The sequence below is a fragment of the Lycorma delicatula genome, chromosome 12 (assembly GCF_047948215.1).
Source record: "Lycorma delicatula isolate Av1 chromosome 12, ASM4794821v1, whole genome shotgun sequence".
In the NCBI taxonomy this organism is placed as follows: Eukaryota; Metazoa; Arthropoda; class Insecta; order Hemiptera; family Fulgoridae; genus Lycorma; species Lycorma delicatula.
This window is the reverse complement of record NC_134466.1, coordinates 64,616,794-64,634,446: the sequence shown is the minus strand read 5'-3', so window position 1 is coordinate 64,634,446 and position 17,653 is coordinate 64,616,794. Positions and strand designations below refer to the sequence as shown.

The 17,653-nt window shown below is 33.0% G+C and overlaps 1 protein-coding gene across 1 annotated transcript in view; it reads right to left on the bottom strand.

Annotated features, from left to right (window-relative positions):
- LOC142332897 (maltase 2-like) overlaps window positions 1–12,768 on the bottom strand; it is a 32,819-nt gene extending 20,051 nt beyond the window's left edge. Inside the window, exons 1-5 of the mRNA XM_075379589.1 lie at window positions 12,477–12,768; window positions 10,375–10,554; window positions 7,501–7,661; window positions 6,641–6,766; window positions 873–1,114 (exon numbers count right to left, since the gene is read on the bottom strand). Coding sequence (XP_075235704.1) covers window positions 873–1,114; window positions 6,641–6,766; window positions 7,501–7,661; window positions 10,375–10,554; window positions 12,477–12,666 — 899 coding nt within the window. The 5' untranslated portion in view covers window positions 12,667–12,768. The remainder of the gene's footprint in view (window positions 1–872; window positions 1,115–6,640; window positions 6,767–7,500; window positions 7,662–10,374; window positions 10,555–12,476) is intronic.
- Window positions 12,769–17,653: the final 4,885 nt, after the last annotated feature.

The following is a 17,653-nucleotide window of genomic DNA, read 5'->3' as shown; positions in this document are numbered from 1 at the left end:
GGCACGTTTTTTATCAATTAAAAAATAACAATATTTGCAAAAAAATAATTCTTGCCAAATCGCACCCCCCCCCCACAAAAAAATGCCATTGAAGTCGTCCGCTATGTTGTGACGTCACAGGTGAGCGGTAGAATTAAATAAATGAAAAAAAAATTAGTGTAAAAAACTAACTAACTCGGTTTGGCTGGGTCTCAAACTCGATCGCCCAGTCGACTCGGTACCTGCTGCGTTAATCCTCGCAATTACACCAGTCTGGCGACCGTACAAGCGAAATTTGTTCTATGTAAGTTGTGAAATTACATTAGTTTAGATAGTGGTGACCATTGCCGCTAGTACCGCCATAACCGCGCGAGTTAAATACGGTATGTGCGTACGATTTAGTAAGGATCATCGAGTTAAATAAACGAAAAAATATTACAATTAAATATTTAAATAAAATGAAAAATATTTTTAATTAAGTTGTGTATGTAAGCTGTGTTTCAGAAACAACCCTCACTTGCAGGAGTTTCCCAAAACGCGGCTTTCGCTGCTTGACAGAAAAGTCATTGTACATTATTGTCAGTTTTTTATGTGCAAAAACTTTCTTGGGTTTTCAAAAAGATTTAGTTTATAAATTTTTGTTATTTAACTTTTATCTTAAATGATTAGATAAATGCTGATTTTCGTAGCGGTTTGGTAGCGTCTCGACCTTTCATTCAGAGGTCTCGAGTACTAATCCCGGTCTGTCATAGCATTTTTCACACGCTATAAAATTTTCATTACATATGCCCATGCAAATGCTTCGAAGCTTACATGGTGAATTAACCGATCAAAAAGAAGAATTAGATTAGATTCTATTTTTATAGTTGAAATTAGTTTTAAAGAATATTTACCTGGTATGTTTATCGGAAACGTTTTTTACATAAGAATCCATAAATTCTCTCCATTCATAAACCATATCGTATGTTGTCGGCCAGTCGGTCGTGTAATTATGAAACATTTGAAAATAATCTTCGCATGTTTTATATCCGGGCAAGCAAGATTCGTCATGAAATTCGGGATCTTCCATTAAATGTTTTACAGCATCAACTCTAAATCCGTCGACACCCAGATCCAACCAATATTTCAGTACATCCTTTAAAATGTAAAAAAGACTTTTTAAATCTCTATTAAAAAAAGATAAATTAATAAAAGTTGAAAATAAAATTTTTCAGTTAAAATTAATTGTATGTTTTATATCTTAACCTCGTTGGGAAAGACGTGGTTAAGAGGTCAAGACTAGACTTAACCTTAGAACGAGGAAAGACTTAGCTTTGTGACACTTTGCCATACCACCCCCTCTGTTATTAACTCCCATGAGCTTTACCGGAGATCGTTTTTCAGACCCTCTAAACGTGATAATACATCACAGTCATCAATTTGGCCTCTCTCATGATGCCACCGATGCAAATGCGTCGGAAGTCGTTTCCATCAGTCTATTTACATAACCAACACGTTCGTATGGCTTCTTTCAACCATGACCACTTATAACCTACGACCCTGAACTTTCAAATTAACGATTTGCGTAAGAGTGATCCTCACGACTTTCTCTAAACCGAAGGTTTCACACAAAACTCTTCCCATACCTATCTTCAAATAGACTATGCATTCAGATCATTATTTGATCGAGTCTTTAAACATAAAAAATGTCTCATATCAATTATCGTTGTTGCGATCAACAACGAAAATTCAATTTACTGAATGTCCTCTTAATTTATTTAAAAATTAACAAACAATTCATAAATTTAATAAGCCTCTAATGAAATTATCTCTCTCTGCTACGGTCTGCTTTTGGGTGCAAGGTCATGCCTATACGCTCCGGCACTGCAGCTGTGTGTTTTATATCAAATTATTCTTTCTAAAAATTCTATTTATGACTTAGAGGGGAATGACTTTCAAGGAAAGGGATATTCCAGTCGTATCCCGACTGGTCATACATTTTTTTGTACTGCGGGTTGCGGCTGCAATCATCTGTCTTACTGGAAAAATTATTTTTTGTGTAAAACCACCTAAATTGTTTAAAAATTCATCGGCTTGTTGGAGCGCATATACACCAAAGTTATCTTCCGAAAATTAATTGCACAGTGGAAAAAAGTACGATTGACGCCAGTTGGAGATATTGGGTAGAGAAGACGTGAAAGGGATTGATAAAATAAATTAAGGAGTATTGACTTATAAATTATCTATTCAGGTTTTAGATTTTGCTATTTTCCTACCGCTCTTTTTTTTGTCTTCAGTCATTAGACTGGTTTAGCTCTCCAAGATTTCCTACCTAGGGCTAGTCGTTTCATTTCGGTATACCCCCTACATACTAAATCCCTAACAATTTGTTTTACATATTCCAAACGTTGCCTGCCTGCACAATCTTTTCCTTCTACCTGTCCTCCAATATTAAAACGATTATTCCAGGATGCTTTAATATGTGATCTATAAGTCTGTCTCTTCTTTTAACTATATTTCTCGAAATGCTTCCTTCTTCATAGATTTGCCGCAATACCCTTTCGTTTGTCACTTTATTCACCCATCTGATTTTTAACATTCTCCTATAGCACCGCATTTCAAAAGTTTTTAATCTTTTCCCTTTCAGATACTCCGATTGTCCAAGTTTCACTTCCATATAAAGCGACGCCCCAAATATATACTTTCAAACATCTTTTCCCGACATTTAAATTAATTTTTGATGTAAACAAATTATATTTTTTATTGAAGGCTCTTTTCGCTTGTGCTATTCGGCATTTTATATCGCTCCTGCTTCGTCCATCTTTAGTAATTCTACTTCCGAAATAACAAAATTCTTCTACCTCCGTAATCTTTTCTCTTTTTTTTTATATTCAGTGGTCTATGCTCGGTATTTCTACTACCTTTCATTACTTTCGTTTTTTCTTGTTTATTTTCACGCGGTAGTTCTTGTGTAGGACTTCATCCACGCCGTTCATTGTTCCTTCTAATTCCTTCTAACTCTCAGCTAGAATTACTAAATCATCAGCAAATCGTAGCATCTTTATCTTTTCATCTTGTACTGTAACTCAGGATCTAAATTATACTTAACATTATTAACTGCTAGTTCTATGTAAAGATTAAAACGTAACGGGGATAGGGAACATTCTTGTCGGACACCCTTTCATATTACGGCTTCTTTCTTATGCTCTAAAATTATTATTGTTGCTGTTTGGATCTTGTAAATGTTAGCAATTATTCTTCTGTCTCTGTATTTGAACCCTAATTTTTTTTTAAATGTTGAACATTTTATTCCAATCTACGCTATCGAATGCCTTTTCTAGGTCTATAAATCCCAAGTATGTTGATTTGTTTTTCTTTAATCTTCCTTCTACTATTAATCTGAGCCCTAAAATTGCTTCTATTGTCCCTATACGTTTCCTGAAACCCAATTGGTCTTCTTCTAACACTTCTTCCACTCTCTTCTCAATTCTTCTGCATAGAATTCTAGTTAAGAATTTTGATGTATGACTAGTTAAACTAATTGTTCTGTATTCTTCACATTTATCTGCTGCTGCTTTCTTTGTTATCGTGACTACAACACTTTTTTTTAAGTCTGACGGAACTTTCCCTTTTTCATAAATATTACACACCAGTTTGTACAATCTATCAATCACTTGCTCACCTGCACTGCGCAGTAATTCTACAGGTATTCCATCTGTTCCAGGAGCCTTTCTGCCATTGAAATCTTTTAATGCTCTCTTAAATTCAGATCTCAATATTGTTTTTCCCATTTCATCCTCCTCAACTTCCTCTTCTTCCTCTATAACACCATTTTCTAATTCATTTCCTCCGTATAACTCTTAATATATTCAACCCACCTATCGACTTTGCCTTTCGTATTATAAATCGGTGTACCATCTTTGTTTAACATATTATTAGATTTTAATTTATGTACCCTAATATTTTCCTTAATTTTTCTCCATGTTCCGTATATTTTACCAATGTTCATTTCTTTACCGCTCTAATAATCCGCTGTTCCTGCTACCGACATCTTTGTTAAACGGATTATATTCATTTTGGTGGAGTAAAATTAGATATATACTCCAAAATAATTTCTGTACTGATGAAACCTTTGAAAAATATTCTGTAACGTGTTGTAGAACATTTAAAATAATTATTCCACTCTAGACCGATTTCATATTTTCATATGATAATCTTTCTTATTTATCAAATAACAATTTTTAAAAATTGTTGTATTTTTTAAATATCATTGGTTTTTAAAAAAAGTGAACTAACGTAATCAGAAAAAAGGATATTTTTCATAAGGAACTTTTTACTATCTTTACAATTATTAAGTTGTTTAAGAAAAGATTTTGTAATTAACGCTCTAGAGATAAACTCAGTAAAAACATTTTAAAAGATGCCTTCCCAGTAAGCGAGATTATATAATTTGATAAAATTGCTACACCTTTTGATTGAATATTCAAACTGAAATATCCAAAATGAATTTTAAGAATTTTTTACATTTAATTACATGATATAATTTTTTTAATATTACTATCAGTTTATAGCTGTGATATATATTGTGATATTTGCTGAATATTTGTGATGTTTCTTCATTGAATACGTATCGTTAAAATTTACGGTAAAACGATGTGTTAAACGAAAATATTTTTATTATTTTTAATTATTTCTATTAACGAAATCATCCATTTTGAATATTAATTTATGTCAAAATCAACGGTTTTAAAAATGCTTTATACGAACATTTGCAAAAGTATTAATTTGAATTTTAAATGATGATAGTTTAGGTCTGCTATTTTGAAATATATAGTTATATGGAAATCCTGACTCCCGCAGGGAAAGATACATTATGATCCCGGTCGCCACACCATCCCCTCCTTCCTAGCTCTGATTGGCTAGGTCAATGCTCGTTTAAACTTACCGGCCTCCGTGGCGCGAGTGGTAGAGACTCGGCCTTTCTTCCGGAGGTCCTGTGTTCGAATCCTGGTCAGGCATGGCATTTTTATACGCTGCTTGTCATTCATTTCATCCTATGAAGCAATACTTAACGGTGATCCTGGAGGTTAAATAAAATAAAAAAAATCAGTTTGGCATCCTGATTGGGAGTGACCTTAAAACTCTTGTTTTATATATATATATATATATATATATATATATATATGTGTGTATACAATTTATATAAATTATAATATACAATTTTAATTTTAGAATCATTTTGCATAAGATATTGCATAAGCGTTGATAACCTATAATATTTTGTAGAAAACGTTCATAGGAAGAGTTCTTTGAACGGTTAAACTATTGCTGTAAAATAGCTAAGATGTAAATAAAATTCTTGGTCGTAAGGTTGGATGAACAGGGATGATCCAGTAAAAGCATCTGTAGGATTTTCAATCGATATCTTCAATAGTAGAATACATTTAAATATCGAGCTGTTACAATTATATACATCATGACATGGTGCGTTTAGGGACAGTTTGCTTAGGTTTGGTTTGGTCGATTCGGGCCTTTGCCCGGATTGTGGAGTTGATGACACTGCGGACCGTGTCTTTCATGTTTGTCCTCGGTACGAGGCTGAACGTACCAGAGTCGCTACGGAACTCGAGAGAGAAAATTCCTTTTTGAATTTACGGGTCAATCGGAAGACTCCTAGAGAATGGACAATAGTGACTGGCTTCCTGAAGTATCTCGCACTGAGCAGATCAGATGAGGTGGTATGAGTAGAGTAGAACCCCGGGTGGTTAGGGTACTGCTTGAACAGTTAGATTGGCCGGAGGTAGGCGCATTGGCATCGTGCCTCGCTAAATTAGAAGCGTATTGGGAATTATGTAAAGAATAAGCTGTCGGTGGGACGGCGACTGCACTGCCGAGGGCATGGTTAGCCATGCAGCCGTGGGGTGTAGCGTCATCTCGACGATGGTCGTTTTAGATGTCACGCGGGACTCTGCGATGGAGCTGAAGGGGAGTCGGCGGTTTGTACACCTCTCCCTGGTAGACCAGACCGGAGTCCGTAGTTGTAATCTAATTGAAGGATTAGATCAGAAAGAGATGAAAAAATTAAGGGAAATAGGAATAAATTCCGTTGTTGCGATCAACATTGCTGGTGGTATGCATTATATTTACCAAATAGACTCGTACTATATGAGACATTTACAACCACAAGTAGCTTATTTAAATGTAGAACTAGGAGCGGGGTTCGTGCTTCCGCGAACTCTGTTAGTTAATTCAGAGGAAAACGATGTAGGACATTCAAGATGTCCGGACGAGGCCTACAGCGAAGACAAAAGCCGAGTTAAAAATCACTGATGTAAATATCTACAGAGGCATTTACATCGGTGGCAATCCAACAAGGCCTGGCTTATTACTATGAGATGTAATCAGTTACAGGGTCTGAAGACGACTCCCGTTAAAGCCCATCAGTGCTGGGAGGCGACCGGAATCGTCACAAGGTGGGTGTCTTCACCTACGGGGGTTCGGATGTTACAATTACATCATTTCTTTTTTGTTAAATGTTATTTAACAATAATACTGTGAAGTAGTATATTTATCAGTTTATTTAATTTACAATCACTTATTGATCCGAATAAAATATTTATTTAACTGGCAGATTGATTAATTCCATTCGTTAGATGAAAGAAAAAAAAAATTATTCTGTTACCTTCATTTCTTTTCTGACTTCTGGATTGAAAAAATTTAAATCAGGTTGTTTGATGCTAAACTGGTGAAAATAAAACTGTTTTCTTTCTTCAACATACTTCCAACCATCACCGCTAAACAGACTTCTCTAAAAAAAAAAAGACATAAGTGAAAATTAAAAATATGCTGTATTAAATACCTAAAATTCCCTCTTATCCCAGTCACTTCCAAATATATACTTTCAAAAATCTTTTCCTGACATTTAAATTAACTTTTGATGTAAACAAATTATATTTCTTACTGATGGCTCGTTTCGCTTGTGCTATTCGGCATTTTATATCGCTCCTGCTTCGTCCATCATTAGTAATTCTACTTCCCAAATAACAAAATTATTCTACCTCCATAATCTTTTCTCCTCCTATTTTCACGTTCAGTGGTCCATCTTTGTTATTTCTACAACGTTTCATTACTTTTGTTTTGTTCTTGTTTATTTTCATGCGATAGTTCTTGCGTAGGACTTCATCTATGCCGTTCATTGTTTCTTCTAAATCCTTTTTACTCTCGGCTAGAATTACTATATCATCAGCAAATCGTAGCATCTTTATCTTTACACCTTGTACTGGTAAATATAATTAAATCCAATGTTTATTATATTTAACCGAAAATAATGTAGAAAAATTTAATAATTTATAACATTTTTCCGATATTCGCAACCAATTTTTTTATTTTTTTTTATATTTATTCACCATTTTCGGGTTTTTATGGATTTTTCACAATTTATTTTCTTTTTTATAAATAATTTTTTTTTCAATCCGAAAAGTTAAGATTTTTATTTAATAATTAAAAAAAATATAAATAAATAAAATTTAATTTAAAACTTACCCAGTTGTTTGGAGGTAATTTTGTTCCATTTTCGAATACTTCTTTTGGATCTTTCCATACATAATAATCTGTGTATGGATCTATTCGCTTAATAGATTTTTGAAACCATTCGTGTTCATCGCTTGTATGATTCGGAACAAAATCCATTAGTATTTTAATACCTAAAATAATAATAAAAATGTTACAATATATATACCGTATGCTAATAAATTTCTAACTTGAAAAGAACCGACGATATTTATTATTAAAAAAAACATAAGTAATTCTACATATAGTATGTTGGGTAAAGTTAACAAAAAACACAGCTCGTATTTACCAAAAGAAATTGGACTTTAATTGAGAAAGAAAACAATTGAACTTATGTTGAATCATAACCTTAAAAACTAAAAAGAAATTATGAAAATAACATAATTTAATGATACATTAGAATATCAACTGAAATCAGCATATGAACAATGATGTTAAATGAAAAAAAAACATGAATATACACTTTTAAATACAGATTTTGACAATATACATTTTTGACAAAGCCTGAAAAACAAGAGAACATGAAACACCTTAATTTTAATTTTAAAGTTAGAAAAACATAATATCAATAGAAAAATGTAACTGGCAAACAGTTGTACTACTGACATATACTATAATGTGACAAATAGCAATGAACGGATGTCATTAACTTAGATAAACGAATTACAATAAATCTTAATTAGCACTGGCCTTTTCTGAATTAAGAACATCAACAAACTTAGCGTTAAATAATTAATACACGTAATTCTAGTTTAGTGTAGAAAAAAGGCCACAATGATATTCTAGTACAAAAAGAGTTAATAACAATAATCAAATTGTGATAAGTAAACATAAAAATAAATAGTTGATTACAATATAATCGCATTGAAATTAATTGAGCACGTGAAATAGGTTGCAGCTGAACAATGACAACCTTATGTAAGTAACCTGTCGTGACTGTACTTAAGTGAAATTGAAACTTGAAAGGCATAGGTATGATGAACTGAATGTTCTACAAAATTTAATGATAACGTAACGGTTTAACGTAATAAGTAATGAAAAACTGAACTTATGAAAAAGTATTTTTTATTTTCGGTTATCGAAATTAAATTTGTAAGAATATTGAATAAAGTTTTTGACGGTTCATTTTCTCTTTCTCTCTTGTATGTCCTGAAATTTTTATTTTTAATTAAAACAAATTTCATGTTTAATCAAATCTGCTGAACTATGCCGCTAGCCCAGCTGGCTTCTCTATTCCAAATAAAATGATACCTTTTCTTACATTAAATAATATATTTATGTAATTATAAGGTAAAATATTTTATATTTTGTTATTTTTTATTAATTATTATATTTTGATAAATAAAGTTGAAATAAATTCCTTCCTTGGGAAACGATATATTTTTTCTACTTAGATAACATACGAGGTCTGTAAATAAAGTAATGAGACTATTTTTTTTTTTTATTTTTTTTTGGCAAGCATAGTGGCAACACTTACTAGTAAACATAATGTTATATGAACAGCTAATTTAATTAGGTATTAATATTTTTCAACTTTTCGTGAAACGAGCTTTTGTTGTGCGTTACAAAAATGAGTGATAACTAATTATGAGCAATTAAGTTTTATGTTAAATTCGGTGAGAATACCACTGAAATTCTTTCATAATTGGAAAGGGAGTATGGAGATGACTCTTTGTCACAAGCCCAAGTATTTAGGTGGTTTAAAGCATTATCAGATGGCCGGGAATCAGTTGCGGACGATCCACTCTCTGGAAGACCGTTAACGTCAAAAAATGACGATAATGTTGAGCGAATCAGAGTCTTGACACGGTAAAACCGGCGATTAACTGTCAGAATGATAGCAGAACAATTAAATCTGAACAGTACAACAGTCCATCAAATTTTGACAAACGAATCGGATATGAAAAAAATTTGTGCAAAATTGATCCCAAAAAACCTCACTGTAGAACAGAAAAACAAAAGGGTGGAAGTGTGCCCCGCGATCTTCTAGGGCGAATTGAAACCGATTCTGATTTTCTAAAAAAAAATATTATTACTGGTGATGATTCTTGGATATTTGAGTACGACCAGAAACAAAACGACAGAGCAAGGAGTGGTACACTTCAAACTCAACACGTCCTCCAAAAAAAATGAGAAAATCAAAAATCAAAACCATGCTAATTTGTTTCTTCGATAGTAATGGTATTGTCTATAAGGAGATTCTGCCTACCGGACAGACTGTAAATCAATATGTTTACCGAGAAATTCTTGAAAGATTGCGGAAAAGAGTTATCCGCATGATAACCATCCAAAGATAACTGGATGATTCATCATTACAATATACCTTATCACATTGAGCTCTCAATTAATAAGTTTTGGCAAAGAAAAACATTCCTGTAGTTCCTCAACCACCTTATTCACCTGATTTGTGTCCCTGAAACGTCTTCCTGTTCCCGACTTTAAAAAAACACCTCAAACAACACCGTTTTGGAACAGTAGAAAACAAAAAAAATGTAACCGACCTTCTGAAGGAATTCGGTTTCTGAGTTCCATCGCTGCTATGATGAGTGGGAAAACCGTTTGAAGCGTTGTGTGGCTTCCCAAGGGAACTATTTCGAAGTTGGTAGAGTCCATATATGATTGGTTCAGAAAAACTTTTTATTTACAATCCGTCTTATTACTTTATTTACAGACCTCGTACTTTTAACTAATATTACAGTTAGAAATACAGTTTTGCAATTAACCGCACAATTTACCCTGTTTATGACCGTTTCAGATCTTATCGATGTGCTTGCTATATATATATATATATATATATATATATATATATAAAATAAAAGATGATAGTTTAAAAAATTGGTGACTTACCTCTTTTTTTAATAGCTTCTATTAAACTTTTAAAGTCATCCAGCGTACCGAATTGTGAATCTATTTCCATATAATTTGATATATCATATCCCAAGTCGAATTGTGGAGATTTATATATTGGTGATATCCAAATAGTTTTGATACCAGTCTCGACAAAGTAATCTAATCTCGATTCTATACCTATAAAAATACATAAAAGACTTTTATAAAATATAATTCCAATCAATATTATTAATATATACGTTACGGTAAATTTGATTATCCGGTGATTATACGTAATTTGATACTACTATAATTTGATTTTACGTGAATTTGATTAATCGACTCCAATGCTGGAAAGTAACATATACAATTTGCATATTTAACGCAGTGTTTCTCCACGTTTGGGGCGCGCGCTCCCCTAAGAACGCTTCATAACACTAAATTGGGGGCACGAGCGTATCGAAAAGAAAATATTATTAAAAAAAAATTATTAATTTACTTACTGAAAGGAGAGCAAAAAAAATACATTCTGACGTAATAAATAATAAAATACACATTTACACTTATATAATACACTTATAAAAAGGACTGTATCAGTACTGCACAATAATTAACACTTATCAATACTAATTTAAAAACAAGTTTAATAATTATTAGTGTCTTCCTTGGGCCTATCTTGCACAGCAAAGTTTTTCGAAAGAAGGTTTAATATTAGAAATAGACACTCTGAATTTTGTTTTCTGTATTTAGCCGAGATCTATATTTTATCTTCAAAGCAGCCACCGCAGAAAATCCGGTTTCGGAAAGGTAAGATATTGAAAACTGTAATAGTATACGAAATGCTCTTGTTTTCAGCGCAGAAAACTCATCATCCCCCCGTGCCTAAAATTCAAAGAGTGATTTGTTATGGTCAATGCAACACTTCTCTACGGCGTTCCGGCGTGAAAGAAAGCCACGACCGTGGGGCGTAACAGGAGAATCGTAGAGGGGGTTACATCGCCGCATGGCCCTCAAGATGGCATCATCTTATACCTCATATATCACGGGGCAGCCACCTCTTCTGCAGCTGGCAGAGGCTCGACTGTTGGGCCACCGGGGGGAGTACCCAAGCGGGACATACATGCGGCTTTGTTCGGAGATCGGCAAGCTAGGTGGAACGCGTCCAACAAGGGCAGGTGGACGCACCGCCATATCGCGAATATAAAGCCGTGGACCTGTCGGAGGTTTGGTGAACTGAACTACTGGCTCACGCAATTCCTGACCGGTCACGGGGTCTTCCGCGTCTACCTGTGTGGTAGGAGGAGGGCGGATGACCCCTACTGCCCTTACTGCGGCGACCCGGATACCCCAGAACACGTGGTGTTCTGGTGTCCGCAGTGGGACGATTACCGCCTAGCTTGCTCGGCGACTATCGGACCGCTCAGCGTGAAGAACATCATCGCCACCATGTTGCGGAGCCTCAAGAGCTTTGATACCATTGCAGGGTTCGTGGTGAAGGTTCTTCAGGAGAAGGATCGGGGGGGGGGGGGGGGCTCGGGGATGAGGCACAGCCCACTGCGGAGCTGTCTTTCGCACGTGCTTGCAAGAGTGGGCGGTAGCGATGAGGCAGGCATCCCGAGGGAAGAAGACCGAGTCTCGGCGGGGATGCCCCACTCGGGGTGTCCCCGTTAGTGGCATTGGCATAAAGAACGAGTCCCGGTTCCCGGAGTGGGGACCCAGCGATGGCATAGTCGGGCCTGGTGGAGCCTACTCTGGGGGGGCAAAGTGAGATCCAACCGTCGGGTCGAGTCGTGGAGGCCCGTTAGAGTAAAGGACACTCCCCTAGGCGCTGTGTAATACTTAACTTCAGGATCCGGCCCGGGGGAGAAAAAAAATTCGTTCAGAACGAACTTTAATTTTATTTAACTTTTTTTAATTTTATAAAAACGGTAATATCCTTTTATTTCTGTTTCGAATAAAGTTTATTTTTGTACATATTCCGGTATAACGGCTTATGATGATGGTTTAAGAGCAGAAATGCGCGTTTGTTATTATTATTATTATTGTTTTACAGAAAATTATTCTTTAACGTGTATTTTTGATTTATCATCCAATTAATATATGAAGTAAAATAGATTTACCTTTAAGATCACCTTTTCCATCTCCGTCGCTGTCTTGAAATGATAATGGATAAATTTGATATATAACGGTAGTTTGCCACCAATCTAAATCCTTATTCCATACTTTCCATTTACAGTTAATATAATTAATATTTAATAAAAGAATTAAAGTATATATTAAATTCGTATAATTATTTTTTATCGATAACATTTTACTGTCATTAGTTAATAATATATGTATGAAATGAAAGTAATAGTGTACCCTATTTTAATGAGAGTTTCTCCTTTTAAGTAATTCAATGTATTAAATGAGTCGTTCTTAACTAATATAATATTATCTGAACTGCTATCTAACACTTGAAAAAAAAAAAAGAAAAAGATTAAAAAGTTGTTGCAAATCACAGTTATTTATTTTACTCCTATTTTTTTAAAACTTAATTTAATTTATTAAAGAGTTTTTGTAATTTTTATTTCGTATTTTTTTAAATTTTTATCAAAAGAGTGGAAGGAAATTTTTAGATGAAATAACCCACTTGGCTTCTTATAAATAACTTACAAATTAATAATTTATTAATACTTTAAGAGTGACCTTTCATATCTAGATTACACCATTCCTTATTTGTGCTGCATATTATTTTTTGCTTCTATTTAAAAAAAAATTAGAAACAAAGTTTCATAAGCTTTTTGGTTATTTTTTTCTTCACGTAATATCTACAACAAACATCAAATTTGAAGTCTCTTTGAATATATATTCGGGAACATTTTTATTACTTACCGATAAGGTAGTATAGAACATAATTTTGTTGGATTTCAGTACAAATCATTATTATTACGAGTATGTCCCTACAACCGATGTAATATAAACTGTATTTTTGTATTAACATCATACCGGTCACTATATCCGATATGTCATTTTATTCGATGTTATTATAAACGATACTTGCTTTATTTTTATATACAACCCAGTTTATACATTTTACATCTACACTGTAAGCTTTCATTTAAATATGTGAATACACATATTACTGTAGTTTTACTTCTTTTTCACATGCAAAAAGGGAATGTTTTCAGGCAAAATATTAATTTCCTATTAGAAACAGTCATAATTTTCACATCAATTTCAGTTCAGTAAATGTTTATTGTTATATAGTCACAGGAAAAATTTTTATATTTATTACATTTAATAGTTTCCTTATTTACAACTGGATTTCTCTTTTTTTTAATAAGAGAATATTGATGAAATATAACATTCGTTTTCTTTTAATGTTACTGAATCTTTTTTAAACCACAAATATTAATAATTTAATGACTAAACGCATCGCGAATTGTTTAGTATTGAATTTCTTTGAATAATTTTTCAAGCAGAAAATTTAAGCCCCTACCTCTGTATGTATTTAAAGACAAGCATTCAAATGATTGCTTTCTTTATTTATTAATGCTGAATAATGTTAATTACTTTATATTTTATAAACATATACAAATTTATAAATAAACACAACCTAAAAAATTCATAAAAAAATCACAAATCGTATTTCAGTTGTTATGGTTATTAAATTCAGAACAAGCGTGATAACGAGTTGACGGTACATATAATATTTATAATTTGAAATAAATTTGTGTAAAATTCAACAGTAAATAATGAAGCCTTATAGATTTTCAGGTTAAGTTATATCAATTTTCATGCAAATGTAACTAAATTTTAATGGATAATCGTAAAAAATCATGCGTTATAGTAAATAATGTTTGTATTCAATTGTACAATAGCGGAGACTAACGAATATGTAAAAGATTATGATAAGAATATTTATTAATTTTTATAATAATACAATTTGATGAAAATTTATTTAAAGTTTGACTCTTCATCACATTCACTTAAAATACACAAACAAACGATGAAATTTATGAAATATGACCCAATAGGTTTCTAATCCACTCAGAGGGAAGCCGATAAAAATAAACCAATGGCAGTTGACATTCATCCAAGCATATCGCAGATTATACATATCATTCTCCGCCCTCCAGAGATTACATCAGGAACCAGGCAATCAAATATAATACTTTTTCAACGAATCACGAGTAGGAATACGATTGACCAATCAAAAAGCACTACATTCCACATATCACATCTCTAGAAGTCAGAGATTAATTATCAGTCAGTAAATTCCAACCGGTCGTATTCTTTGTAGTTTTTACCATTCATAAGGTGAGAGTAATTCTTATCATTATCAGGCACAAAATTCCAACCAATCGTATTCTTTGTTTTTTAACCAATCATAAGATGAGGGTAATTCTTATCATTTTTTTTTTGTCTTCAGTCATTTGACTGGTTTGATGCAGCTCTCCAAGATTCCCTATCTAGTGCTAGTCGTTTCATTTCAGTATACCCTCTACATCCTACATCCCTAACAATTTGTTTTACATATTCCAAACGTGGCCTGCATACACAATTTTTCCCTTCTACCTGTCCTTCCAAAATTAAAGCGACTATTCCAGGATGCCTTAGTATGTGGCCTATAAGTCTGTCTCTTCTTTTAACTATATTTTTCCAAATGCTTCTTTCTTCATCTATTTGCCGCAATACCTCTTCATTTGTCACTTTATCCACCCATCTGATTTTTAACATTCTCCTATAGCACCGCATTTCAAAAGCTTCTAACCTTTTCTTCTCAGATACTCCGATCGTCCAAGTTTCACTTCCATATAAAGCGACACTCCAAACATACACTTTCAAAAATCTTTTCCTGACATTTAAATTAATTTTTGATGTAAACAACTTATATTTCTTACTGAAGGCTCGTTTAGCTTGTGCTATTCGGCATTTTATATCGCTCCTGCTTCTTATCATTATCAGGCACGAAATTCCAACCAATCGTATTCTTTGTTTTCTAACCAATCATAAGGTGAGGGTAATTCTTATCATTATCAGGCACAAAATTCCAACCAATGGTATTCGATGTTTTTTAACCAATCATAAGGTGAGATTAATTTTTATCATTATCAGGCACGAAATTCCAACCAGTAGTATTCTTTGGTTTTTAACCAATCATAAGGTGAGAGTAATTCTTTATCATCATGAACGAAATTCCAACCAATTGAATTTATTGTTTTTTACCCAATCATAAGGTGAGAGTAATTAATTTTGTAATACACGACATAATAATAACAAAAATTTCAATGCATATAACATAATTATTTTTACACGTTATACACTGTGTAAATACAACTACAGTGGGTATGTATGGGTTTTTCAGTTACACATTGTAAAGAACATTGGAAGAATCTGCGGTCAGTTTTTGTCAGAAAGAGGAAACTTCCTCCATGTGGTGAAGGCAGAAAATCAAGTAAACTAAACTATTTACATATGCCGTTCATAATTACATACATAAAACCTTCAGCCCCACTGACCGGTTTATGGGACAAACCGATCCAGTGACAACACCGATTCACAAATAAATGTAGCTGAGGAACTTTAAATGCGTTTACAACAACCATCTTTGGTAAAAAAATTAAAAAGTAAACAAATATTGAATGAAATCGATAAATCCTTTCTTGGCTACTTACAAAATAAACAATCCGGTAATAACGGTTGTCCTCGAAAATACTTCTTACTAAGTCTTCTGTCTTCAGTTAATGAACTAACTGATGCACAATTTAAAATTTTTAGTAGATGAGCACTGACATTGCTAGATGAAATGAACGTGTTAATCTCTCCCATCATAGCTACCTTTCATCTTTTTTCTGTCCATCAAACAATTCATCGGCATTCTTTCCTGAAACTCCTATGCCACCTTCAGATTACGATGTTAACTGTGCTCATTTGCTTAATTTATAATAACAGATAAAATTGTATGTTAACTGTTTACAGATAACGATTTATAAATATTAATATTTTTTAATTGTTAACAAATGTGTCAAGGAAAAATATGACCTTAATTAGGCAAAATCTCGAGATACTTGTGACCTTGCTCTACAGCTTCAACGCCTTGACTTTTTTTAAGTTGAAAATTTAATAGCATCAATGCCTCTATATATAGAAGTAATCTGACTAAATTTGGTCAATATCGGTCCAGAAGAAGTGGAGATATAAGAAGATTTAGAGACCGACACCAAACACACACACGTACGTACGAATATATGGAAAATTTCCATTTAGATCCGGTGAAAACCGCATATGCCCAAATTGGACTGATTTTAATACTTTCCCTTCTACAGCTTGATTTCTATAAAAATAAAAGTCAAGTTATATCTCATTGCATGGGTTTGTTACAGTGCATTGTCAGCGCTAGACGTGAAAGTTAAACCCATCGGGTTGGTCTAATTGTGAACGCGTCTTCACAAATCAGCTGATTTGGAAGTAGAGAGTTTCAGCATTCAAGTCCTAGTAAAGGCAGTTATTTTTATACGAATTTGAATACTAGATCGTGGATACCGATGTTCTTTGATGGTTGGGTTTCAATTAATCACACATCTCATCTCAGGAATGGTCGAACGGAGACTGTACAAGACTACACTTCATTTACACTCATACATATCATCCTCTGAAGTATTATCTGAAAGGTAATTACCGGAGGGGCTAATAGTTTTGGTATGCCTTATTAATTTTACACTTAGAGCAGAAATAGGACGAAAGTTTTTGTAAAATATAACTAAAAAACAAGGAATAACTATTAAAATGTGTATCCGATCCATTTCTATATGTTGTTTTTCATTATTTTGTTTACTTATAGTAGAATATGTCGTGAAATTCTTCTCGTTTCTTCATAAAACACTCTCTATGCATATATTAAATTTTTGAAAACATAAAATTAAAATTTTGATTTTTTTATGTATTGTATATAAAAAAGGTATTGTTTGGTCGGTGTCTGTTGGAAACTGGCTCACAAGTAATAAATGCAAATTAATTGCTGTAGAATTTCAATTTGCAGTAATTGTTGATTCTGAGAATTGAACAATCAAATAAACATTGCGTTTTAAATTATTTTTTTTCTATTTTATTATCAATAATTTTTTGATTGCAAGCATAGTAAATTTTTTTTTTACTTCATTATCATTAAATGTTCAATTGAAATTTTTTTAATCCTTATTATATTTATTATCTTTAAAACAGAAATCTAGACATTTTTAATTGAAATTAGTCGTTAAGTGTTAGTCTTCTGATAAGAAGTGAACAATCCTTCAACCCAAATTTATGTTTTATC